At 41.5% G+C, this 27,308-nt stretch overlaps 1 protein-coding gene across 1 annotated transcript in view; it reads right to left on the bottom strand.

Annotated features, from left to right (window-relative positions):
• Positions 1-27,308, bottom strand: part of BMP5 (bone morphogenetic protein 5) — a 574,966-nt gene that overhangs the window by 81,479 nt on the left and 466,179 nt on the right. Inside the window, exon 4 of the mRNA XM_069726747.1 lies at positions 15,187-15,384. Within this exon, the coding sequence (XP_069582848.1) occupies positions 15,187-15,384 (198 nt within the window). The remainder of the gene's footprint in view (positions 1-15,186; positions 15,385-27,308) is intronic.

The following is a 27,308-nucleotide window of genomic DNA, read 5'->3' as shown; positions in this document are numbered from 1 at the left end:
CCCCTTTGCAGAGAAACAGCCCCAAAGCATGATGTTTCCACCACCATGCTTTACAGTAGGTATGGTGTTTGATGGATGCAACTCAGTATTCTTTTTCCTCCAAACACGACAAGTTGTGTTTCTACCAAACAGTTCCAGTTTGGTTTCATCAGACCATAGGACATTCTCCCAAAACTCCTCTGGATCATCCAAATGCTCTCTAGCAAACTTCAGAAGGGCCCGGACATGTACTGGCTTAAGCAGTGGGACACGTCTGGCACTGCAGGATCTGAGTCCATGGTGGCGTAGTGTGTTACTTATGGTAGGCCTTGTTACATTGGTCCCAGCTCTCTGCAGTTCATTCACTAGGTCCCCCCGCGTGGTTCTGGGATTTTTGCTCACCGTTCTTGTGATCATTCTGACCCCACGGGGTGGGATTTTGCGTGGAGCCCCAGATCGAGGGAGATTATCAGTGGTCTTGTATGTCTTCCATTTTCTAATTATTGCTCCCACTGTTGATTTCTTCACTCCAAGCTGGTTGGCTATTGCAGATTCAGTCTTCCCAGCCTGGTGCAGGGCTACAATTTTGTTTCTGGTGTCCTTTGACAGCTCTTTGGTCTTCACCATAGTGGAGTTTGGAGTCAGACTGTTTGAGGGTGTGCACAGGTGTCTTTTTATACTGATAACAAGTTTAAACAGGTGCCATTACTACAGGTAATGAGTGGAGGAAAGAGGAGACTCTTAAAGAAGAAGTTACAGGTCTGTGAGAGCCAGAAATCTTGATTGTTTGTTTCTGACCAAATACTTATTTTCCACCATAATATGCAAATAAAATGATAAAAAAACAGACAATGTGATTTTCTGGATTTTTTTTTCTCAGTTTGTCTCCCATAGTTGAGGTCTACCTATGATGTAAATTACAGACGCCTCTCATCTTTTTAAGTGGTGGAACTTGCACTATTGCTGACTGACTAAATACTTTTTTGCTCCACTGTATATATATATATATATATATATATATAGATAGACAGTATATATATATATTTTTTTCTTTTTGGGACACATGGATCATTTCTATAGCGGTATGTTGGTTTTGCAAGCCTGCGAGAAAACCACGCAGTACGGATGCCATACGGATTACATACGGAAGATGCCATGCGCAAAAAACGCTGACACACCCTGCCTACGGAGGAGCTACGGACCACTATTTTCGGGACATTTCAGCGTATTACGGCCGTAATATACGGACCGTATTTTCATACGCTGAGTGTGAAGCCGGCCTTACTGCGATTTTTGGAAGGCAGAATAAACAAATCAACAGCAGGCCCAGAATTGGCTTCATATATTTTTGCGCCGTTCCTTGTGTAGTATAAGTAATTAGATTGCTGTATTGTTCAGGTCTGTGCGATTACAGCAATACCAGATTTAGATAATTTTTTTATATGTCTGGCTACTATCACAAACTAAAAAATTTTGTTTTTTACAAAAAAATTTTTTGCACCGCCATATTTTGAGATCTATGTTTTTCTATACTACTGCTGACTGAACATGGGTAAGGGCTTGTTTTCTGTGGGATGAGTTTGATGCTTTCATTAGTACCATTTTTGGGAGGCAGAATGACGAGAAACCAGCAAGTCTAGAATTGTTTTTAGAGTTTTTTTTTATAAGCTGTTTTCCTTGTGGAAAAAGTGATAAGTAGCTTTATTCTTCAGGTCAGAACAATTACGTTGATATGGCATTTCTATATTTTTTTATGCTTTGCCGCTTTTACACAATAATACATTTTTTTTAGGAAGAAAATGTTTTTGCATCTCTGTATTCTAAAATGTATAGCTTTTTTATTGTTGTTTGGAAACTTGTTATGCAGGACAAGATGGCATTTTCAGCTGTACTATTTTTATTTACATTCAACTTTTTTATCACGTCTATTGCACTCTTTGTTCGGTGCTATGTTGAAAAGGCATAGTTTACCACTTTTTTTTGCGGTTTTTACTGAAGAGGTTACCTAGTGTAGCAGTTTTACAGATCAGGTCATTCCAAAAGCAGAGATTCAAAATATGTGTACTTTTAATTATTTATTTTCTTTTTCACATAAATATACATATTTATTGGTATAATATTGTTTTAATTTTTTACATTAAAAAAAGAAACTTATTTACTTAGTTCCTCTATGGGACTTTAACTTCTATTACTCTGATCATTGATATATTGCATTGCAATACACATGTACTGCATTGCATTACACCTGTGAGTGTTATACCTGCACAACGCCTTTTAGACCTTGTGCCATAGCTAACAGACCCAGAGGTTGTCTTTTGACCTCCAGTTTTGTTAATAAGAGATGAGCGAACCTTTTAAGGTTTGTTTCGATTGCAATCAGAAAACTTCAGAATGTTCACCGAACGTATCCAAACCCCATTGAATTCAATGGGATGTAAAACAAATGCATATAGAAAAACTTAAAGGGGGGCCCAAAAGATGCCAAAACAGGTCAAATTAGGGGCAGACATCATGAAACGTGTCATCATTTCACCCAGAGAACAAATAGTATAATTGCACTGCATGAATGCATAGGACATGGCTTGGACCAGCATTTCTAGCTTATACATTGATCAGTAATGGATGAGTGAAAGGTGCAGGTCTGGTTCTCTTAGAGCCCTGTCAAATTCAGGCAACACACAGGAAGGAGACCCAAGTTGAAGTCTAAATATTTCCAAAAAGTTAGGTTCAGACACCAGGAAACGAGACATCATTTGACCCACAGTAGAAATGTTATTTTAGAGCAGCAGTCAGGCATGGGCCATGCATGAGAAATGTTCTAGGTCAGCAGTTGCAGCTTTGAATGTAAGTTCAAATTAAGAGGTGGGCGATGGTTTGGTATATGCCTGCTGTACTGGAAGTTCTGATAACTCATGCAATTGCTCAAACTGCTTTTCTGCTCAGCCACACTCAGGGGGCATAACAGCATATGAGCTTTGTAGACTACTATTTTTAGAAACTTTAAAAGATAGTAACATAGATAGTTGACTGAAAGGAAGTGCAGGCCTGCCAGTCTGGGAGCCCCACTGTTACATGCAACATACATGAAGAAAACCAAACATGGAGTCCAGACATTTCTAAAAATTAGGGGCAGACACCAGCAATAGTGACATCAGTTGACCCACAGTTGAAATTGTATACTGGCACAGCATGGATGGATTGGTCAGGGCCTGGACCAGCATTTATAGCTTACAAATTGATCAGACTTCATCCACTTCAAATTTATGCTAAAAACCTATAACATTGCCCTTCACCTCACCAAACAGACCTACTACACCACCCTGATCTCCTCACTATCCAACAACCCCAAGAAACTTTTTGACACCTTTCACTACCTTCTCAGGCCAAAAGCACAAGCTCCTATCACAGACATTTCTGCTGATGAGCTGACCTCCCACTTTATAGAGAAAATAGATAACATCCATCAGGAAAACCGCTCCCAACCACCAAGTTCAGTGACTCCCATCCCTCCCTGAATTTCCCCTGGCTCACTCTCCACATTTGATCCCATCACAGAAGAAGTCTCCAGGCTCTCTACCCATCCTGCACAAATAATTACAGACCAGTCTCCAATCTCCCCTTCATCTCTAAACTCTTGGTGCACCTAGTCTACTCCCACCTTACCCGTTACCTCTCCACTCACTTCCTCCTAGACCCTTCACAGTCTGGCTTCTGCCCCCTACATGCGAAGAAACTGTACTCATCAAAGTGACCAATGACCTTCTGACAGCAAAATGTAATGGTGACCACTCTCTGCTCATTCTTCTTGACCTTTCCACAGCTTTCGACACTGTGGACCACCATCCCCTACTCTCTAGGCTCCAGCCACTAGGCATTACGGACACTGTTCTCTCCTGGTTCTCTTCCTACCTTTCTGATCACTCCTTCAGTGTTTTGTTTGCTGGCTCCACTTCATCTCCTCTTCCTCTCTATGTCTGGGTACCTCAGGGCTCAGTCCTTTGCCCCCTTCTCTTCTCTCTCTGCACAGCCCCAATTGGACAGACCATCAGCAGATTTGGCTTTCAGTACCATCTTTATGCTAATGACACACAACTATACACGTCATCCCCTGACCTTACCCCCGCTGTACTACAGAACGCCAGTGACTGTCTGCCCGCAGCCTACAACAACATGTCCGCTCTCTATCTGAAACTCAACCTCTCCAAAACTGAACTTCTTCGCTCAGGCAATCTACCAACTTCCCTAAATCTGACATTTCCCTTTCCGTGGGTGGCACCATAATAACACCCCAGCATGAGGCGCGCTGTCTGGGTGTTATATTTGACTCCGATCTCTCCTTCACATCCCATATACAATCTCTTGCCCGCGCTTGACGCTTACACCTAAAGAACATCTCTAGAATGCGCCCTTTTCTCACCATGGAAATAACAAAACCCTCACTGTCGCCCTGATTCACTCCCGCCTGGACTACTGCAATGCTCTATTAATTGGCCTCCCCCTCACTCGAATTTCCCCTCTCCAGTCTATCCTTAATGCAGCAGCCAGGGTTGTCCATCTAGCTAATCGGTATTCAGACATGTCGGCTCTTTGCCAGTCATTACACTGGCTGCCAATTCATTATAGAATCCAATTCAAAGTACTTGTTCTCACCCACAAAGCTCTCCATAGTACGGTACCCCCTTACATCTCCTCCCCAATTTCTGTCTATAAGCCTAACCGACCACTGTGCTCTGCAAACGACTTTCGACTAACCTCTGCATTAATCCATACCTCCCACTCCCGACTCCAAGACTTCTCCCGTGCTGTGCCAATCCTCTGGAATGCTCTACCCCAAGATATTAGGACCATCCACAGTTTGCATAGTTTTAGGTGCTCCCTCAAAACACATTTGTTTAGAGCGGTCTATAATGTACCCTATTCAAAGTCATTTTAGATTTGCGTGTGTGTGCGCAGCCCATTCACTACTTCCATCTATCTCTCATCCCCTGAAGATAGCTGGAAAATCATTGTAAATACATCATTGTAAATACACACCTGTACTTTGTATCTCCTCCACCTCATTGTAGATTGTAAGCTCTCACAAGCAGGGTCATATTATTTTGATTTAATTATTGTATTGTTAACATTGTAACTTATGTCTGTTGTGTTTGAAACTGTTAAACTGTAAAGCGCTGCAGAATATGTTGGTGCTATATTCTGCATATAAAGATTATTATTATTATTATATTATCAGTAAGAGGTGGATGAGTGACAGGTGTAGGTCTGATGCTCTGAGACCCCTCCCACTACAGGCAACCCACCATTTGGAGACCCAACTTAAACTCTCCAAACGTAAAAAAAAAATATTCGGACACACAACTAAAGAGGTATTAATTTCCCCGGAGTAGAAATAGTATAATGGTACTCTGACACTCAATTCACTAAAGGCAATCCATATGATGGAGACCCAGCTTGGAGTCTCCACATTTCAAAAAAAATATTGGCACACACCACTAATGTGGCATCAAGGTCCACAAAGAAGAAATAATATAATGGTGCTCTGAGACCCCTTCCCCTTCATGTAACCAACCAGATAGAGACCCAACTTGGAGTCTATATTGGCACACCACTAAAGTGGCATCAATTTCCCCAGAGTAGGAATAGTATAATGGTGCTCTAGACCTACTAGCAACAAAAAGCAAGACCCAAATAAGAGTTTCCATTCACCAAAAATTTGGCTTGTCATGGAAGCATAAGAGGAAAAATAGACAGAATATTAGTTGCTCAAAAAAAAGAAAAAAAACGCAAATTGTAAAATTAACAAAATTTATCTGACTGTTGTGTCACCAAGCCACTTACTAGTAACAGTAGCAACAGTAGCCACAGAAGCTACAACAAAGGTGTCATAAACTGCAAAAATGCTAGATCAATGCAGCACACTGAAAGCTACACCATCACCTAGTCTGCCCAGTCTGCGACTGGGGTGAAAAAGTAATTGAAGATCCATGACTTGTTCATCTTGATGAAAGCTAGGTGGTCTACATTTTCAGGAGACAGCCGGATGCACTTATCCGTCAGAACACCATCAGCAGCACTGAAGACTGGGGATGGACAAACCAGAACTGTAAAGTTCAGGACCGTACCAAACACATAGTGTTCAGTCACACGGTCCTGAACACGGGTTTCCAGTTGGGGTCCTGTTCGGGTTGTAAAAAACCCAGAAAATTAATAATAAACATTAGAAATATACTTACCTGTCCCGCTGTCTCCCAGCCGCTTCTGCTTCCGGGGCCGCTCATTACCTTCAACCGGTATTCACTGCACTCGGCAGTCTTCGGCTTTTTCCGGCAGTGTTCATGTGGTGATGTCAACACACGAACACTGCTGAAAAAGCTGCAAACAACCAAGTGCAGTGAATTCTGCCGGCAGTTAATGAGCGGCCCCGGAAGCAGATGAACCCGGTTCTTTCAGCGACAGCTAGGACGAAATTTAATGAGGAACTAGAGGGTGATTTCCAAAAATGGGAGAAGGAGATTGTTGCATTAAAGACCAAGAAGTATCAGCGGGATGTATTGGACTACAAAAACAATCATGTGTACAGATGGAGGAAAAAACAAGTTACACAGCCTAAATTGCCAGTTCATCGCAACTCCTTCTCATCTGCATCCTCTATGGATGATGATCAAGTAGGCAGTAGCCAGTCCAATAGTGTCTTGAATGAAAGATTGGGATTGGGTAAATTTGGAAATCGGAAAGGAAAGAACAAACGTCATTTCACCCCACCTCAATCTGTGGAGAAAAAATCTAAATCTAGTAATCGCCTTGAGGTAATTAACCTATCAGACCATGTGTTGTCTAGGGATCAGTTAGATGTTTTGGGTTTAGGACTCACTTTTGTCCCCACTAACAATTTCAATTACTTCACAGTTATGAAGGATACACAATTGTTCTTGAGGAAGGTCATTCTGCGCAAATTACATGCCAGACCTATGGATATTTTCAACCCTGACACGACCGTGGAACAAGAGGCACTCATTGCCCTAGAGGGGCTTGCAGGAGAAAATGATTCACCAGCCACAGGTACCTTCCCTGCTTCCGTTGCGCCGAGATGTACCACTTTCCCCCCCTTTTCCTTATGCCCGCAGATTGATATTTTTAACAAACTTGTCTTAGAAGACTTTAAAAAAATTCCTAGCAACAAAAAAGGTGATAACTTGACATCTGCACAACGTAGGGCCTTGAAGGAGCTGAGGTCCATGCAGGACATTGTAATCAAGCCGGCTGATAAGGGGGGGAATGTGGTCGTCTGGCCAACGGTTAAGTATGAGAGGGAGGCATTTCGCCAGCTGAGGGACCGTGAATCATATGCATCTCTACCATGTAATCCTTTGCCTGGCTTTTTTGGTGCTCTTTTTGAGATCGTAGATCGGGCCCTGACACGGGGGATGATTACTAAGAGGGTGTTTGAGGGTTTATTGGTCCAACACCCGGTTGTCCCTACCTTCTACCTGCTGCCGAAGATTCATAAGGACCCAGTGGAGCCCCCGGGGCATCCTATTGTCTCTGGCATGGGAGGGTTGTGCGACCCCATCTGTAAGTTTATTGAACATTATTTGCATCCTATGGTTGAGTCGCTCCCCTCCTATGTCAGAGACACTACCGACGTCCTGAGGAAATTAGATGGCCTCACCTTAGAAAGAGATATGGTATTTGCAACAGTCGACGTTGAGTCGCTATATACCAGTATCAAGCATGATGATGGTCTAGAGGCGGTTGAGTTCTTCCTTGGTATGAGTAACCTTGATGCCCCGGTGCGTGCCCTGATCCTGGAGCTACTTTTTTTCATTTTGACACACAATTTTTTCACGTTCAAAGATTGATTTTTCTTACAGAAGCGTGGCACTGCCATGGGCGTGGCGTGTGTGCCCTCGTACGCTAACCTCTTTCTTGGTTTTTGGGAGAGGGAGGTTTTCGGGGGGGGCGCATGCGCCGCCTCCCATGTGCACTGCTGGTATCGCTATATCGATGACGGGTTTTTGATTTGGCAGGGTCCTGAGCCTGCCCTCTTGGACTTCATCCATGGACTCAACCTCAATGACCGGAACATTCGCCTCACCCATAGGGTTGACAAGGATGTCATTGATTTTCTTGACATTAAGATTATGTGTCGGTGGGGAGGTACAGACTGATGTATTCCGGAAGGAGACATCGGTCAATGCCTTGCTACATTCAACATCAGCACATACTAGGGCAACTATACGTGCTATACCAGTAGGGCAGTTTTTGCGGATGAAGAGGATATGTTCCACGGATGGGGTCTTTGAGTGCCAGGCCCGGGACCTTGCCAACCGCTTCCAGGATCGGGGCTACAGCAGGAGGGTTATCAAAAAAGGCTATCTTCGTGCCAGGAGAGCCCCAAGAGACCAGTTGCTCTGCAGGCCCCCCGTGTCGACTCCAATTAAGAAAGAGCAACCACTTAGATTTATTTCTACATTTATTAATAGGTGGGATGAGAAACACTGGTCGGTATTAAAAACTGAACCTAAACTTAATAAGATCTTGCCCGACCGACCTCTTCTTACAGCTAGAAGAGGAAGAAGTCTTAAGGACCAGTTGGTGAGGAGCCACTATACCCCTGCTCCTTCCAGAATTTTTGGAGCGGGCCCACAAAAATGGGGTTGCTTTCCATGTGGGTCCTGTAATGCGTGCAGGAATGTCCTGCGTGCTACTACTTTTTCGGCGGCAGGGGGAGGTAGGGAATACCGCATCATGAGGTACATTTCGTGTAGCACCACTTTTGTGGTGTATTATGCTACATGTACCCGTGATTTAATTTATGTGGGCCTCACCTCTCGGGAACTCCGTGTCAGGGTCCGAGAGCACGTCAGAGACATTGTGGCTGCGAGAGATGCGGATGATGTCTCGGAACTCAAAACTATTCCGAGACACTTCCGTATGCAACATAATAGTAACCCAGATGACCTGAAGATACGAGATATTGATAGAGTTCATATGGGTATCAGAGGTGGTGATCCCAAATGTACACTGGCACAACTTGAGTGCCGGTGGATTGTGACGTTGGGGACTATGGCGCCTAAGGGTCTAAATGAAAAATTGTCATTTGTTCCATTTCTATAGAAGCGTTTCATAATTACGTCCTTTATTCCTCTGTATGTCTCTTTTTTATTATCTCTGTTGCTTTTTTGTGGTTTTTAATTTTTTCTTATTTTTTTTCTTGGTTGCAGTTTTTTCAGTTATATTTATTGTTGTTATTATGGATAATTCACTGATCCTATGACCCATTGAGGATGATGTGCTACAAAGAAATGAACTTTTCACCAATATCATCATGGGAACATTGTTTGGCATCATTAACATGGCGTCTGAATGAAGATACGAACTTCGCCGGCATATTTATCTTTGTGCATGCTCACACTGTGTATATTTTCATTACAGTGCTGTGAAATCTAATGCATTTTATGTCCGGCAGTTAATTGGGTTTAATACGCTATGTTTATATCTTCTTTACACATATATTACCTGTGTGTTCATCTGCCATGACTTGTTCCATCATCCAAAATGACCGCGATAGTCGCGCGCATGCGCGGAGGTTCCCTGACAAGGCCGCGCCTCCGAAGGCATCTTGAGAGCGACGCGCAGACTAAATGACGTCACGGGAAGTGTTTTCCCCTTCTGCGCGCCGTTCTGATTGCCGGGAGAGACGCGGTGCTGGCGGTTTGACCTACCCCCCATGCGCCATGTGATTAGAGTGATAACTGGCCAACAGGTGTGTGCGTAGTATATATAACCCCTTTTTTAGCAATAGCCACACAGCCCCCCGAGGAAGCTCACAACGGGAAATGCGCGTCGGTGCTATCTAGCTGACACCTCCTGAGGGAGACTACATCATGGGTAAGCATTATTAGCGGTAGCTTTATCGGCTTTAGTTGCACTTCACTGGGTTGTGCATAGCAAGTGGGGTTAGTAGTCACTTTATGGAGTTACATATGGGAATTTTTTAGCTAGTGAGCTGATGGTTGATGCAGCATCGTGCACTCCATTATATCCCTGCCCCACTAGTGAAGCACTTGCTTCACGGTCCGCACTATCTTTGCACCTTAATATTTTTTGCATGTGTCTCCTTGTGGACGTGTCTTTTAGTCATCTACCTTATCCTCATCACTAGCATTTATCATTATTTTATTTATTTCTGTAGTTCTTTCAATAAAATTTGTACGTTTTATAATTAAACAGTGTATGTTTCACTATCTATGGGGCAGCATGCTCTCAGTTGTTTCTTAGGATCTTAACTGGATTAGATGCAGTAAAAATAGAGATACACAGGCGGTGTAGTTAGTTTCACAGGTGGGCTACTCTGCCGACATGCAGACACTGCTCCTAGGCCCAAAACTATTAACTGGATTTGATGCAGAGAAGGACCTGCCATGACGTCATGGTCATTTGACCGTGACGTCATCACAGGTCCTGCGAGAAAGACATGCCATGATGTCACTGTCATGTGACCGCGATGTCATCACAGGTCCTGCGCTCATACCAACCCTGGGACCGGAAGCTGCCGCGTGCACCGCACACAGGCGACAGGACTACAAGGGACCCTCAGGACTACAAGGGCCCCTAAGAAGGTGAGTATATGTTTCTTTTTTATTTTTTAAGCTGTTGAAATGTGTGTAAATGGGTTAGTAACTGGCTTAGTGATAGAAAGCAGAGGGTGGTATAAATGGTATAGTCTCTAACTAGGTCGCTGTGACCAGTGGGGTACCGCAGGGGTCGGTATTGGGACCTGTTCTCTTCAACATATTCATTAATGATCTGGTAGAAGGTTTTTCCACAGTAAAATATTGATATTTGCAGATGATACAAAACTATGTAAAGCAGTTAATACAAGAGAAGATAGTGTTCTGCTACAGATGGATCTGGATAAGTTGGAAACTTGGGCTGAAAGGTGGCAGATGAGGTTTAACAATGATAAATGTAAGGTTATACACATGGGAAGAAGGAATCAATATCACCATTACACACTGAACGGGAAACCACTGGGTAAATCTGACAGGGAGAAGGACTTGGGGATCCTAGTTAATGATAAACTTACCTGGAGCAGCCAGTGCCAGGCAGCAGCTGCCAAGGCAAACAGGATCATGGGGTGCATTAAAAGAGGTCTGGATACACATGATGAGAGCATTATACTGCCTCTGTACAAATCCCTAATTAGACCGCACATGGAGTACTGTGTCCAGTTTTGGGCACCGGTGCTCAGGAAGGATATAATGGAACTAGAGAGAGTACAAAGGAGGGCAACAAAATTAACAAAGGGGATGGGAGAACTACAATACCCAGATAGATTAGCGAAATTAGGATTATTTAGTCTAGAAAAAAGACGACTGAGGGGCGATCTAATAACCATGTATAAGTATATAAGGGGACAATACAAATATCTCGCTGAGGATCTGTTTATACCAAGGAAGGTGACGGGCACAAGGGGGCATTCTTTGCGTCTGGAGGAGAGAAGGTTTTTCCACCAACATAGAAGAGGATTCTTTACTGTTAGGGCAGTGAGAATCTGGAATTGCTTGCCTGAGGAGGTGGTGATGGCGAACTCAGTCGAGGGGTTCAAGAGAGGCCTGGATGTCTTCCTGGAGCAGAACAATATTGTATCATACAATTATTAGGTTCTGTAGAAGGACGTAGATCTGGGGATTTATTATGATGGAATATAGGCTGAACTGGATGGACAAATGTCTTTTTTCGGCCTTACTAACTATGTTACTATGTTACTATGTTACATACTGTACGTAGCTGGGCAATATACTACGTGACTGGCCAATATACTACATGCCTGTGCTGTATACTACGTGGCTCTGTGCTGTATACTATGTGGCTCTGTGCTGTATACTATGTCACTGTGCAATATACTACGTGGCTGGGCAATATACTACGCAGCTGGGCAATATACTACGTGGCTGGGCAATATACTACGTCACTGGGCAATATACTACGTCACTGGGCAATATACTACGTGACTGGGCAATATACTATGTGGCTGGGCAATATACTACGTGACTGGGCAATATACTACGTGGCTGGGAAATATACTATGTCTCTGGGCAATATACTATGTGGCTGGGCAATATACTATGTCGCTGAGCAATATACTACGTGGGCTGTGCAATGTACTACGTGGACATGCATATTCTAAAATACCCGATGCATTAGAATAGGGCCACCATCTAGTATATATTCATGTACTTTACCCCTACTGCTGCTGCGAACCAGTGGCCACTGCAGTTACCAAAGCATCACTAATAAAACAACTTATTGACTACAGCGACCACATGCCATCCAAGTGTGAAGAGAAAGAAAGAAGACTTTCTCATCTGACTTAGATAGCATGTGATCGTTGCAAAAAATCAGTGGCCCCAGCAGTTATGTTTCAATCACTTATTGGCAGCAGCAGTCACATGACTTCACCTAAACCACCCAGTACAGAAAAAAGAAAGGAAACTGGTAGGTAACTCTGATAGCAGTAATGATGAACTGTAGGTGACTATGTTTTTTCCTTTATTTTCAGAACATCATTGGATAACAATATTCTTAAATGAAAAGAGGTAGACAACCCATTTAAATACAGCTAAATCAAACATATTGTAAATGTTTGTGAATAATTACACCCATGAAGCATATTTTATGATTGTACATCTGCTTAATAATTAGTTAATTGCATTAGTTAACTGCCCCCTCCAAACTCCCTCATCTCTTCTGAGGACTTTGCCATACACTTTAAAAATAAGATCGACCAAACAAGACAAGTCATCATTGTTCAACCACCACAACCCCTTTGTATACCAGACCAAAGCCCAAACCCCATAACCTCCCTCTCCAAGATCACTGAAGGGGGGCTTAATTGTCTCCTGTACAAATCACACCTCACCACCTGTGCGCTTGATCCCATCCCATCCCACCTCCTCCCCAACCTCACCACCACACTTACCCCATCCATAACCCATCTCTTCAACCTATCACTAACCTCTGGCACCTTCCCTTCTACTTTCAAACATGCCACAAACACGCCTATCCTTAAAAAGCCAACCCTTGACCCAACATCTATCCAGCTATCGCTAAATATTGCTGCTCCCATTCGCTTCCAAACTCCTGGAGCAGCACGTCCACGCAGAACTTTCCTCCCGTCTCTCATCTAACTTGCTCTTTGACAATCTACAATCAGGTTTCCGCCCCATCAGTCAACTAAGACTGCCCTGACCAAATCTCTAATGACCTACTTACAGCCAAAGCTAATGGACAATACTCTGTATTCCTCCTTCTAGACCTGTCCTCTGCTTTTGACACAGTTGACCACTGCCTCCTACTACAGATCCTCTCCTCCTTTGGCATCAAAGACCTCACCCTATCCTGGATCTCCTCATACCTTTCCAACTGCACATTCAGCGTCTCCCACTCCCACACTACCTCCTCATCCCACCCCATACTACACACTTGGCCTGGGACAACTCATAAAGTCCCATGGATTGCAGTACTGTACCTCCTTTGTGCTGATGACACTCAGATCTACCTTTCTGGACCAGACGTCACCTCTCTGCTGTCCAGAATCCCGAAGTGTCTATCAGCCATATCCTCCTTCCTCTCCTCTCGCTTTCTCAAACTCTATGTGGACAAATCTGAACTCATCATCTTTCCTCCATCTCATAGATCTTCCATACCTGACCTATCTATCGCAATTAACGACATCACGCTTTCCCCCGTACCGGAAGTCCGCTGCCTCGGAGTAACCCTTGACTCTGCCCTGTCCTTCAAACCGCACATCCAAGCTCTCTTCACCTCCTGTCGCCTCCAGCACAAAAATATCTCCAGAATTCGTCCTTTCCTCAACCATTAATCTACTAAAATGCTTGTGCATGCCCTCATCATCTCCCGCCTTGACTACTGCAACATCCTTTTCTGTGGCCTCCCTGCTAACACCCTTGCACCTCTCCGGTCCATCCTTAACTCTGCTGCCTGACTAATTCATCTCTATCCTTGCTACTCCTCCGCTTCCCCTCTCTGAAAATCTCTTCACTGGCTCCCTTTCCCTCAGCATATTCAGTTCAAATTACTAATACTGACTTACAAAGCCATCCATAACTTGTCTCTTCCATATATCTCTGAACTAATCTCCCGATATCTTCCCTCACGTAGTCTCTGGTCCTCCCAAGACCTTCTTCTCTCCTCCACACTTATCCGCTCCTCACCCAACCGCCTCCAAGACTTCTCCAGAATATCCCCCATCCTATGGAATTCTTTGCCCCAACACATCCGACTATCAACCACATTCGGATCCTTCAGACGGAACCTGAAAACCCTCCTCATCAGGAAAGCCTACAGCCTGCACTGACCCCGCTGCCTCCTCAACACTACTGAAGCTATCGCCTCACCAGCACAGGTGCTCCTACAACCCTCAACCTATGGTCTCCATCCCCACCATCCTGTAGAATGTAAGCCTGCAAGGGCAGCGTCCTCTCCCCTCTATATCAATCTGTCATTGTTAGTTTGCTTACTGTAAGTGATATCTGTAATTTGTATTGTAACGGGGTCTACCAAGCTGGGGTACCTCTCTCAGTACCACCCCGTGTTTCAGGAGGTCCACTCTGTTTTGGCTGGAGTCTGAATGAAAGACGCTGGCTGGAATTCCTTGGTTACGTGAGAGCATATAAAAGCTGACTGCTACCCCACGTATTTCCAGTCCAAAAGACCAACCTTTATTTACAGCACACAGAATATATAACACAGATACACAGGGCAGGCCAATAGGAACATAGCAGGCCAGACCTACATTACAATAGCCGCAGGAGGCCAGAGCCTGCCAATATTTACTGTGGGAATTACAAAGGTGGGGGGAGGTCAGAAAGAGAATATCTTGTCCAGGGGCGCAGCCTGTGGACTGATGCATTTCACATGGAACCTATTATACATAATATATACTGCATAACATATTCTTGGTGCTGGGGGTTCTGTAACATGTATGTAACCCCTTCTCATGAACAGCGCCATGGAATCAATGGTGCTATATAAATAATAATAATAATAATAATAATTATGGACATTTCAAAGTATGATATAGGGAAAGTCAGAGATAAAGTCATGCTGTCTGCCAGTCACAGTTGTTACCTACCATATACCATATGTTACTTATTAAATTGTGATTTATAATATACTTGCCTGCATTGGTGGGCATCTTAGATGCATCATGTTGAGCTGGAGACTTGTTTTTGTCTTGTTTTTTCCTTTTTGTATTTGCAGCTCTGACTGAGCGGAGAAGAACTTCACTTGCCTTGAAGAAGGCAACTAAAAAAGGCTGCTTTGACTGAGGGCCATGTCTACCAACAAGACCCACTGACTTAACATTGACACTCCTGCCTAAAAGAGAATAAAAAATAACATTCATTATTATTCACTCAGATTTGGGTATCATGTATACAGCAGAGTGAGTAAAGCAGTGACACATTATGGCCCCAGACTTTGATGGATGCTCTACTGTAGCACAACACAACTTGTTGACGTTTGGGAACTTGGAATCTAATAGAGTGCATGAAACTTCTGATTGCGACATCTTTGTGTAACTTTGCATGTTCATGGTGCTAACTCTTCTACAAAATGAAAAAAATGTATTCTGTGATATTTGAATGACTACAATGTAAACATACACAGAAAACCTATTTCTCATTAAATATATGTATTTTTATAATAAAATATGTATGTTTCATGGATTTTATGTGTTTGCAAATTGAGTGTTAAAGAGGTGAGTACACTCAACTCCTGTGCTGGCACCGTTACAGTGATGTTGGCACTTGCATTCTTGAGGTTGTTATGACATGTGAGCCCTGTGCCCAATCAATGCTGGAGTCACTGTCCCCACCTTTGGATGTATAAGTAATCCAGAGGAGGTGAGAGCTGCTTCTGGCCGCTCACCACGTCTTGATTACGTATATGTCTGTAGAAGGAGAAAGTGACTCCAGTGCTGATTGGGTGCAGGGCTCACATGTTATTACAACCTAACGTGAGCTCCGGGAACACGAGTGACAACACCACTTGAACAGCGCTATCACAGAAGTATTGGTGTTTTTATTTTAAAGGGACACTGTCACCTGAATTTGGAGGGAACAATCTTCAGCCATGGAGGCGGGGTTTTGGGGTTTTTGATTCACCCTTTCCTTATCCGCTGGCTGCATGCTGGCTGCAATATTGGATTGAAGTTCATTCTCTGTCCTCTATAGTACAAGCCTGCGCAAGGCAAGATTGCCTTGTGCAGACATGTACTACGGAGGACAGAGAATGAACTTCAATCCAATATTGCAGCCAGCATGCAGCCAGCGGATAAGGAAAGTGTGAATCAAAAACCCCAAAACCCCGTTTCCATGGCTGAAGATTGTTCCCTCCAAATTCAGGTGACAGTGTCCCTTTAACAGGAAAAAATTCAGAGTGAGAAGGGGACAACCCCTTTAAAAGTGCAAAGAGAGTTTGATTTTTTGTGAAGACATCTCTGCTTTTGTCAAAGCGAATGAGTTTCTGCTGCGATTCCAGACATGGTGCATGCAAATGGTCACAAAAGCAATATTGATATTAATCATAGGACAACTTCTTACATCTGCGCTTCCTGTTAGTGAAGATCTAGTGACTACACCACTTTGAAAAATAAAATTGCCAAGATTTTAACTTTAATGGTCCTTGAAATGAGGAGCAAAAAAGCACTTTCAGGTAATTTTGTTTCAATCACTAGTAAAGCTACATTTATACAAAAATGCTAAAAGCAATAATTTATAAATATTCATGTAGTGGAAATCATCTCTCACTCTACTTTATACATTCACTGCTGGCTTGATTAACTATAAAATAAGCTACATTTACCTAGCAATGCAGCATATGTATACAAACATTTATCCTTGCATGAATTCCTCTAAATGAAAAGTAAAAACCTCCAGATTGCATACCGACTGCGAGCATTCAAGATAATTAAGCTTAATGGAACTGAAGCAGAAATTATAATGATTGTAACAATTGTATGAACTTAACAGTTTGTTTTGAAGATAAACTACCAAGCTTGAATTAGGAACAGTATGGGTAAATATATATTGAAATTTCTATTAACTTATGTAAATAGGCATTATATTTGCAGTATGTCTGATGACAAATACATACTAGATTTTTTTTGCTCTCTCTTTTTTGGGCAAGTAATTGAGAAAATTGATACTTACAGTAGCAAGCTTTCGTACATTGATTCTATTTACAGGGCTCAAAAATGACACAAGCTTCATTTGCCTAGGGTCTTACATACGGGCCTCCACCACTCTGTTTGACGCAGCCTTCTTATGCCTTCAGGTGGCAAGACATAAGAATTTAGAAAAATTTAAGGTGCACCTCAACCAATCGAAATGTTGTTCAAGAAGAGGAGATTATTCAGCTTATGGCACATACAGACAGCCATATAACTTGTGCGATGATCATAATACAGTGCACAGACTGGCCAGGCACATCTCCTGACCTGAACATGACAGCGTGATGTATTCTATGCTGGTGTCAAGCATAGGTCGGTAGAGCAGACAGCGAGGATTGCATCGCAATCAAATGAGTTTTACAGCCGTCTGTGTGCGCCTTTAGAATTATATTGTTTGGTGGTATCAAACTTGAATGCTTATTGGTCTGAAGCAGATCCGGTGATGTGTAATTGTATAATGAGGAAGGGTATGGCCTAAGGATATCAGCACCATTTTTTGAGGTGTTCAAAATTATTAGACAGCTTGTTTTCCTCCAGCTAAGTGGGTCAATGATGAGATTTACCTGACTCTAAAAAGTCAAAAGTAGTTATAAGTCTTTCAGAGGGATGCAACACTCTTGAAATTGCTAAGATATTAGAATGTGATAACAGAACCATAAAAGTTTTGCTGTATATAGTAAACAGGTTCACAAAAAACTTGGTGAGAAAAAAGACGTACATTGACAGCCAATGTTTTGAGAAGACATGACAAGGTAAGGAAAATTGAAATCTGTCCACCACTGAAAAAACACATAAGTTGAAAAGTCAAGAGTAGGCCAAGAAATATCTGAAGACAGATTGGTCAAAAGTTTTAGGAATTGATGAGATTAGAGTGACTCTTGATGGACCATATGGCCAGTGGCTGGATCAATAATGGGCACAGACCTTCACTTTGATTCAGACATCAGCAAGGCGGAGGTGGGGTACTTTTTAAATCAAGTCATTTTTATGAAAAATTTCAAACACAAATTTTCCATCTTTCTAATAATATGACTTAATAATTTCACAGTATAATACATAAACAAAGTAACTCAACTTCAATTCCCTAAGTCACCCTAAACCCACATCTCAACATTCTAGTGAAGTCCATTTTCATTTTCAGAGCAGTTCTAGAATAGTGGAGGAAAACATTCATAGAAAGGGGGGAGAAGAAGCAAAAAAGAAGACTAACAATTAAGGGATAGCATCATAAATATTCTATCTCTAATTTGAAGATTTCTGGGCAGCCCTAGAGTATCCAACCAATGACTCCATATCTTTTCAAATTTGCGAATAGAGTTACGCTAATGATAGGGATTTTTGCATAATGGCCTTATCCTATTTGTGTAAAAAAGCTTTTAGTTTTATATACAGTGGGGCAAAAAAGTATTTAGTCAGTCAGCAATAGTGCAAGTTCCACCACTTAAAAAGATGAGAGGCGTCTGTAATTTACATCATAGGTAGACCTCAACTATGGGAGACAAACTGAGAAAAAAAAATCCAGAAAATCACATTGTCTGTTTTTTTAACAATTTATTTGCATATTATGGTGGAAAATAAGTATTTGGTCAGAAACAAACAATCAAGATTTCTGGCTTTCACAGACCTGTAACTTCTTCTTTAAGAGTCTCCTCTTTCCTCCACTCATTACCTGTAGTAATGGCACCTGTTTAAACTTGTTATCAGTATAAAAAGACACCTGTGCACACCCTCAAACAGCCTGACTCCAAACTCCACTATGGTGAAGACCAAAGAGCTGTCAAAGGACACCAGAAACAAAATTGTAGCCCTGCACCAGGCTGGGAAGACTGAATCTGCAATAGCCAACCAGCTTGGAGTGAAGAAATCAACAGTGGGAGCAATAATTAGAAAATGGAAGACATACAAGACCACTGATAATCTCCCTCGATCTGGGGCTCCACGCAAAATCCCACCCCGTGGGGTCAGAATGATCACAAGAACGGTGAGCAAAAATCCCAGAACCACGCGGGGGGACCTAGTGAATGAACTGCAGAGAGCTGGGACCAATGTAACAAGGCCTACCATAAGTAACACACTACGCCACCATGGACTCAGATCCTGCAGTGCCAGACGTGTCCCACTGCTTAAGCCAGTACATGTCCGGGCCCGTCTGAAGTTTGCTAGAGAGCATTTGGATGATCCAGAGGAGTTTTGGGAGAATGTCCTATGGTCTGATGAAAGCAAACTGGAACTGTTTGGTAGAAACACAACTTGTCATGTTTGGAGGAAAAAGAATACTGAGTTGCATCCATCAAACACCATACCTACTGTAAAGCATGGTGGTGGAAACATCATGCTTTGGGGCTGTTTCTCTGCAAAAGGGCCAGGATGACTGATCCGGGTACATGAAAGAATGAATGGGGCCATGTATCGTGAGATTTTGAGTGCAAACCTCCTTCCATCAGCAAGGGCATTGAAGATGAAATGTGGCTGGGTCTTTCAACATGACAATGATCCAAAGCACACCGCCAGGGCAACGAAGGAGTGGCTTCGTAAGAAGCATTTCAAGGTCCTGGAGTGGCCTAGCCAGTCTCCAGATCTCAACCCTATAGAAAACCTTTGGAGGGAGTTGAAAGTCCGTGTTGCCAAGCGAAAAGCCAAAAACATCACTGCTCTAGAGGAGATCTGCATGGAGGAATGGGCCAACATACCAACAACAGTGTGTGGCAACCTTGTGAAGACTTACAGAAAACGTTTGACCTCTGTCATTGCCAACAAAGGATGTATTACAAAGTACTGAGATGAAATTTTGTTTCTGACCAAATACTTATTTTCCACCATAATATGCAAATAAAATGATAAAAAAAACAGACAATGTGATTTTCTGGATTTTTTTTCTCAGTTTGTCTCCCATAGTTGAGGTCTACCTATGATGTTAATTACAGACGCCTCTCATCTTTTTAAGTGGTGGAACTTGCACTATTGCTGACTGACTAAATACTTTTTTGCCCCACTGTACTCTGTGAATTAAATATAGCTGAGAGAGCCTTTGAGCCTCACAAGGATACAATTTGTCAACAGTTTCTAGAATCCCTCAGTGACCTGCCCCCTAACTTGCATAATGAATATCTGTACATACTTAAAAAAACAAAAACCTGCAGGTGCCAGCCGTGGCACCTGCTATGCAGCATAATTGCATGTTTTATGTGCCAATAATAACTGTTTTCCATCTTATTCAGCTAGAAAAAAATGAACAATAGGAAAATGGCACCCACCGCACCTGTGCAGTAGCAGCTATCAGTGTATAAAGCTGTGATTAGATAGCTGCTACTGTGCATGCACTGGCGGCACCATCTTACTGCTATCGGCTATCTCCGAGAGCTGCTACTGTGCAGGCACAGCGGCACCATCTTGGAGGATTTTTTTCTTCTCCAGTAAGATTGTCAATTGCACTCATAGCTTCATTTTGTTCCTTCAAATCTTTAATTTGAGCTCTTAGGTGGTCCACACGCTAGCATCTGTCACAGCTGTATTCACACTGGAACTCCTGCTCCAGTTATGTGTACATATGGCAATCTATGCACTAAAGAAAGCTCCAATTCTACCATTCATTATCCAATCAAGCAAAAAAGATGAAAGAATACTAAAAAGTAGACAAAGGTTAAGAGGACCTGTTAGCAGGTCAAACGTGGGCTGTTTATGCTTTATTTGATTCCCACTGTTCTTTTGAATATTCTGGGTTTTATTTTTTAAATTTCACCCTACTATTCCAGCACTGTGGGCCTTTTTATTTATTGCCATGTTTTTAGTCTTTTCAAAGGGGTGCAGCCAAAATACACATCCCAAGAGAATCCTGTGTGCAACACATTCTTCTTAAAGACCATGTAAATCAGTGCTAGAGAAAATGGTCCATATCTCTTGATCCACGTGTAGGATTTTAAAAGAGAAACAAAGCTTAATACTCAAGGGACAAAAAGGAATACAATAAGACAAAAAAACTCATTTGGTGGCAGGTCCCCTCTAATTATTTACAGGTAGTTAACTTCTGCTTTCAAAAGCCTCTTAGATCAGCAAGCCCAATGAGTTGGAACATGAAAAAGTGTACTGACCTGCTCAGCCATGCACAAAGGTATATCAAATGCAACTAATTAGCATATTTGAATAAAGAAGGATTTTTGATAAGTGCAGCAATGGATTTAGACACCATGGGTACAGCTTATATTAAGGTGCTTTACTTGGTTTGAACAGTCATTTTATGACAACAGGTTCCCTTTAAGATAAAAATGAAAATACCCCCAAGGGGGTCCATAGCCTTTAAATAACTAATTTATTTATTTATTATTATTGAATATACAGCTCTTATAAAAGACTGGAGAGAATATGGTGGATATAGTGGGCAACATTGCCATATTAAAACCTAGATAATGCTACCATTAAAGGTATTGTCCAGAACTTATTGATATTGTTGGACTATTATTATGATATGCAATTAATAAAAAATTGGTGGGGGTGTGGCATTCAACATTTCCACCAATTAGCTGTGTCCAGTGTCCGCAGAGGTCGGATATTCTCAATTGCGCAGCTGCCCAGCACAGCACAGCTTTGTCAACTGTATAGTGGCCACAGTATTGTACTGCAAATTAACTTTTATTCATTCGAATAGTGGCGAATGTGTAGCAGCTGACCATGGTCACTATACAGTTGATGAAGCTGTGCCACAGAGCTCCGTAACTGGTCACATCTGGTCACTGCCAGCTGAGTAGTGGGAGTGCTGGGTATCACACCTCCAAACATCTGGTATTGATGACTTATCCAAAGGATAGGCCATCAATATAAAAGTCCTCGACAACCCCTTTAAGGAATTAAGCTGAAATCGGTTTAATAATATGATCCTACTGTAAGTTACCAGACTTTTGAATTTGAAAGCTTTCAAACACAAGAGATCAAGGGCACAGTCAAAGACTCATATTTTTTCTGCCTCCTATTTTTCCACGTGTCATGTAAATTATTTTCATTAAGATAGATGAAACTTTAAAATAACATAGTTACGTTCAATTGCTTTCACAAGTTGCGTTACATAGGCAGGTTACAAAGTTATGAGTTAGCATTTATCTTGTTATATTACACTTATACCTCTCTCTGGAACAAAAGAAAAATATAACAAGTCTCTTAGATTGCATGAGGGACGGTCTCTACAAATAAACCTGTTCTTTTTTGGCAGCTCAAATAACTTTGTGTGTCCACATGAAACACAGACAGTGTCATGTGAAGCTGTGCAGCTGTTCAAGGCAGGAGTGGGACACAGAGGTCCTTTTAAAACCCAAGGTAGTTTCAGAAAGCTATGTGTCGTTCTGGGCAATATCAGTGTCCTCAAAAGTTGTTCTAAAATGCATTGAAAAAATGTGTTTAATATTACAGATAGCTATCATTGCAGTAATACAATGGAAAATAGCCACAAGCTCTAATAGTGGGCATCTGCATCCCAAATGTGAAACAATATTAAACAAAATCCTTGTAGAGACAGGACTCACAAGTAATCATAGATGTAAGCCTTAAACAAATAACCATCCAGGTTTTGCTTAAAAAAAACTTACAGTGGCTCCATGCCAAATTCTTTATTTCTTAGAAAAAAGCCTATCACTGGCATAAATGAAAGAGGCAGCTTGATTTGAGGTTAAAGCCGTTTTCATTCTACTTCCACTGTAACAAATGTATTAATTCAGCTCAGACTTCCTCCTTCTGGCAGCCTTATTGCTGTAAAAAGAGAAATTAAGAGTTCTAGCCAAATACCATACCTTGAACTAACCTACTTCAATACATGATCACTTATTCAATGTGTTTTTTCAGGTGTTTAGCACTTGAAATTGCTTTAAGATGTTGGTCAGACAGGGTACTGCTTTACCACCAATGGCAACAAAGGGTTAAGTTACTAAATCTCTGCCATTGTAATAGATACAATTAAATTCATCATATCTAAGTAGCAGGATTTGAAGTTTTTCTGCGTTCTCCAGAAAATGAAAAAATTAGTGCTTCGAAAAAATTGTAGGTTTATTGTCATCGCGTTTCAGAGTCCACCGACTCCTTCTTTAGGACGACCATACATAGATAGCTTTATAAGTGTTGTGTCTCATACAACCTCATAAGGTGAGTGGTTCTAACTTTAATTATCAACCATTTACCATGGATAAGACCCTATTGCGCTTTTGCATTTCTTTACATTAAATTCAGCATAGTACAGACTTGAATAATAGGAAGAATAATTAAAATTTAAAACGTTTTTCCAAACTTAATTTAGTTGATCATCAAAGTTCTACTTTACACTCATGCGTAATTCAGTAAGGATTCAAATGCTGATTACAGTATTAATAGTTAAAGTGTTAACTAATGATGACGGTTCCCTGCAGGACAGTAAACATATTTCTCACAGAATTTCACAAACCATTTTTATGGATTTTCCATTTTTGAGGTTTATCAATGAAAGCTGTTGCAATGAAATCCAACTATTAATCTACAGTTGTATATGTCCAACTTGTGTCAGACCTGAACTAATCATTTCACTTCATGGTAAATATCATATTTAGGTATAAGCAAATCACAAGTTTACATACACCTGAATTTAACTCATTGCAACTCATAAATATCTCCTCCACAAATTCCAGTTTATAAAACTCTGGTTTTCAAAAATTGTTTAGCTTTCTACTTTGTACGTTATAAAAACAATTTTTCCAAAAATTTAGTTTGCAATTCAATAAATCAAAACCCAAGAGGATTAGAAATTTACATACACAAAATTGGATGTGCCTTAAAATCGCTTGGAAAATTTTAGAAAAACCTATGCCTTGGCTTCAGAAGCTTCTTTCAGGTAAATTGAGATCATTTGCATCAATTGGAGGTGTACACCTGGCTTTATTTTAAGGTCTAACGTCAAGGCCTTTTTGTTTGACATCATGGGAAAATCAAAATAAATCAGCCAAGACATCAGAAAAAGAATTGTGGATGTCCAGAAGTCTGTTTCAGAGAATTTCCAAATGATGCTTGAAAGTACAATGTTGATATACAGTACGTCACCGATAATCTTCACATTTAAACACGATGTGTCTCTGAGGCCATTATACTACTTAGGAAGGAGATGCATTCTGGTTCCTAGACATGATAGTACTTTGATGGAAAAAAATATAAATCGATTCAAGAGCTGCAGCAGATGCACTGGCAAAGATACTAGAGGAAGCACGTACAAAAGTATTGATATCAACAGTAGTGTTGAGCGATACCTTCCGATACTCAAAGGTATCGGTATCGGATGGTATCTGCCGATATCCAAAAAATATCAGATATCGCCGATACCGATACCCGATACCAATGCAAGTCAATGGGACACAAGTATCGGAAGCTATCCTGGATGGTTCCTAGGGTCTGAAGGAGAGGAAACTCTCCTTCAGGCCCTGGGATCCATATTCATGTAAAAAATAAAGAATATGGATATACTCACCCCTCTGGTGGACCCTGGCTCTCAGCGCTGCAAGCGTCTGCCTCCGTTCCTAAGAATGCAGTGACTGAAGGACCTTCAATGACGTTGCGGTCACAATGACGATGACATCACCTGACCGCTCACGTGACCGCGACGTCATCGAAGGTCCTTCACTCTCTGCATTCTTAGGAACGGAGGCAGACACTTGCAGCGGTGACAGCCAGGGTTCGTCGGAATGGTGAGTATATCCATATTTTTTATTTGTATTCTTTATTTTTTACATGAATATGGATCCCAGGGCCTGAAGGAGAGTTTCCTCTCCTCCAGACCCTGGGTACCATACGTGCCGCACACGCCGAAGATGACTGGGAACACTTCCGATTCCGATTTCCGATATCGCAAAAATATCAGAACTCGGTATCGGAATTCCGATACAGCAAATATTGGCCGATACCCAATATTTGCAGTATCAGAATGCTCAACACTAATCAACAGTAAAACGTAACATGACCTAAAAAGTCTGTGTTTCAAAATAAAAAAAGTCAGGCTGCATTTTCCAACTTTATATGGATACAAAGACCTTACTTTTTTATAAAATGTCCTCTGGTCTGATGAATCAAAAATGGAACTGTTCAGCCATAATGACTTGTTATGGAAGTAAAATGTGGAGAATATCAAGCCAAGGAACTCCATCAAAGCCATGAAGCACGGTGTTGCATCATCATTTTGTGCTTTGCTGCAGGAGGGATTAGTGCACTTCACAAAATAGATGTTTTTTTAGGAAGGAAAAATATATAGAGATATTGAAGCAACATTTCAAGCCCTTAACCATGAAGTCTAAGCTTGGCTACAAATATGTATTCTAAATTAACAATAACCCTACGCATGTTTCCACAGTTTTGGCTAAATTGCTTAAGGCCAAAAAAGTTTATTTAGCGGAGTCACAATCATAATTCCATGACTACAATCCCATGGAAAATGTATGGCCAAAATTGATAAAGCATATGAGAAAAACTTTTTTGAGCTCCTACTAAGTTATGTTTGGCAAATTAGGTCAAAATTTTGTGCTGCACGTGCTTCTATGGGTCCAAAGGTGAGGATAAAATGGCACGGATCCTGTCTTTATCAACAGCCTCTCGGGACAAGGATTAGCCCACCATATATGGAATAAAAAATGAATAAAGAATCATTTTCTTTAATAAATTGGTAAACAAGGGAAATTGTCAGAGCTTTTTTTTTTAAATAAAGATTTTTTTTGTGTGTGTTTATGTCTTTTTACTACTTGGTTAGTTATGGGGGTGTCTGAAGGATTCCACTCCATTACTAACCTCTAGGTTTGATGTCACAGTTGCTGACATCAACCCCCAAAACTTTATGCTGATTACTACCACTCCAGTTGGGAAGCCAATAACCAGGGACCTTTCCAGCCTCATAATATAAACCTCAAGCTGTCAGCTTTAACTTGGCTGGTTACCAAAAATAGGGGGGACTCCACACCATTTTTTCACTTATTTAGCTAATCATTGAAAGCTGCGGATAAGCTCCACACAAAAGGCACTGAAGCGTGCAATGTTATAATGTGTTGTGTGAGCATCTAGAGATGGTTAAGAGGAAAGTATGCCAATCATTGCATCACTGAGTCTTCAATTAACCCCTTCATGACCTTGGGATTTTTAGTTTTTCCGTGTTAGTTTTTCACTCCCCTCCTTCCCAGAGCCATAACTTTTTTATTTTTCCGTCAATTTGGCCATGTGAGGGCTTATTTTTTGCGGGACGAGTTGTACTTTTGAACAACATCATTGGTTTTAGCATGTCATGTACTAGAAAATGGGAAAAAAATTCCAAGTGCGGTGAAATTGCAAAAAAAAAGTGCAATCCCACACTGGTTTTTTGTTTGGCTTTTTTGCTAGGTTCACTAAATGCTAAAACTGACCTGCCATTATGATTCTCCAGGTCAGTACGAGTTCATAGACACCTAACATGTCTAGGTTATTTTTTACCTAAGTGGTGAAAAAAAATTCCAAACTTTGCTAAAAAAAAAAAAAAAATTGTGCCATTTTCCGATACTCGTAGCGTCTCCATTTTTCGTGATCTGGGGTCGGTTGAGGGCTTATTTTTTGCGTGCTGAGATGACGTTTTTAATGATAGCATTTTGGTGCAGATACGTTCTTTTGATCGCCCGTTATTGCATTTTAATGCAATGTCGCGGCGACCTAAAAAACGTAATTCTGGCGTTTCAAATTTTTTTCTCGCTATGCCGTTTAGCGATCAGGTTAATGCTTTTTTTTAATTGATAGATCGGGCGATTCTGAGCGCGGCGATACCAAATATGTGTAGATTTGATTTTTTTATTGATTTATTTTGATTGGGGCGAAAGGGGGGTGATTTAAACTTTTATATTTTTTTTATTTTTTTCACATTTTTTTTTAACTTTTTTTTTAACTTTTGCCATGCTTCAATAGCCTCCATGGGAGGCTAGAAGCAGGCACAACTCGATCTGCCGATCGCTGCTATGTAGCAGAAATGGAGGTGTGCTGTGAGCGCCGACCACAGGGTGGCGCTCACAGCCACCGGTGATCAGTAACCATAGAGGTCTCTAGGACCTCTATGGCTACCATCCTG

The sequence above is a fragment of the Ranitomeya imitator genome, chromosome 5, assembly GCF_032444005.1.
Source record: "Ranitomeya imitator isolate aRanImi1 chromosome 5, aRanImi1.pri, whole genome shotgun sequence".
In the NCBI taxonomy this organism is placed as follows: Eukaryota; Metazoa; Chordata; class Amphibia; order Anura; family Dendrobatidae; genus Ranitomeya; species Ranitomeya imitator.
The sequence above is the reverse complement of the archived record's forward strand: the minus strand, read 5'-3'. Positions and strand labels throughout refer to the sequence as shown.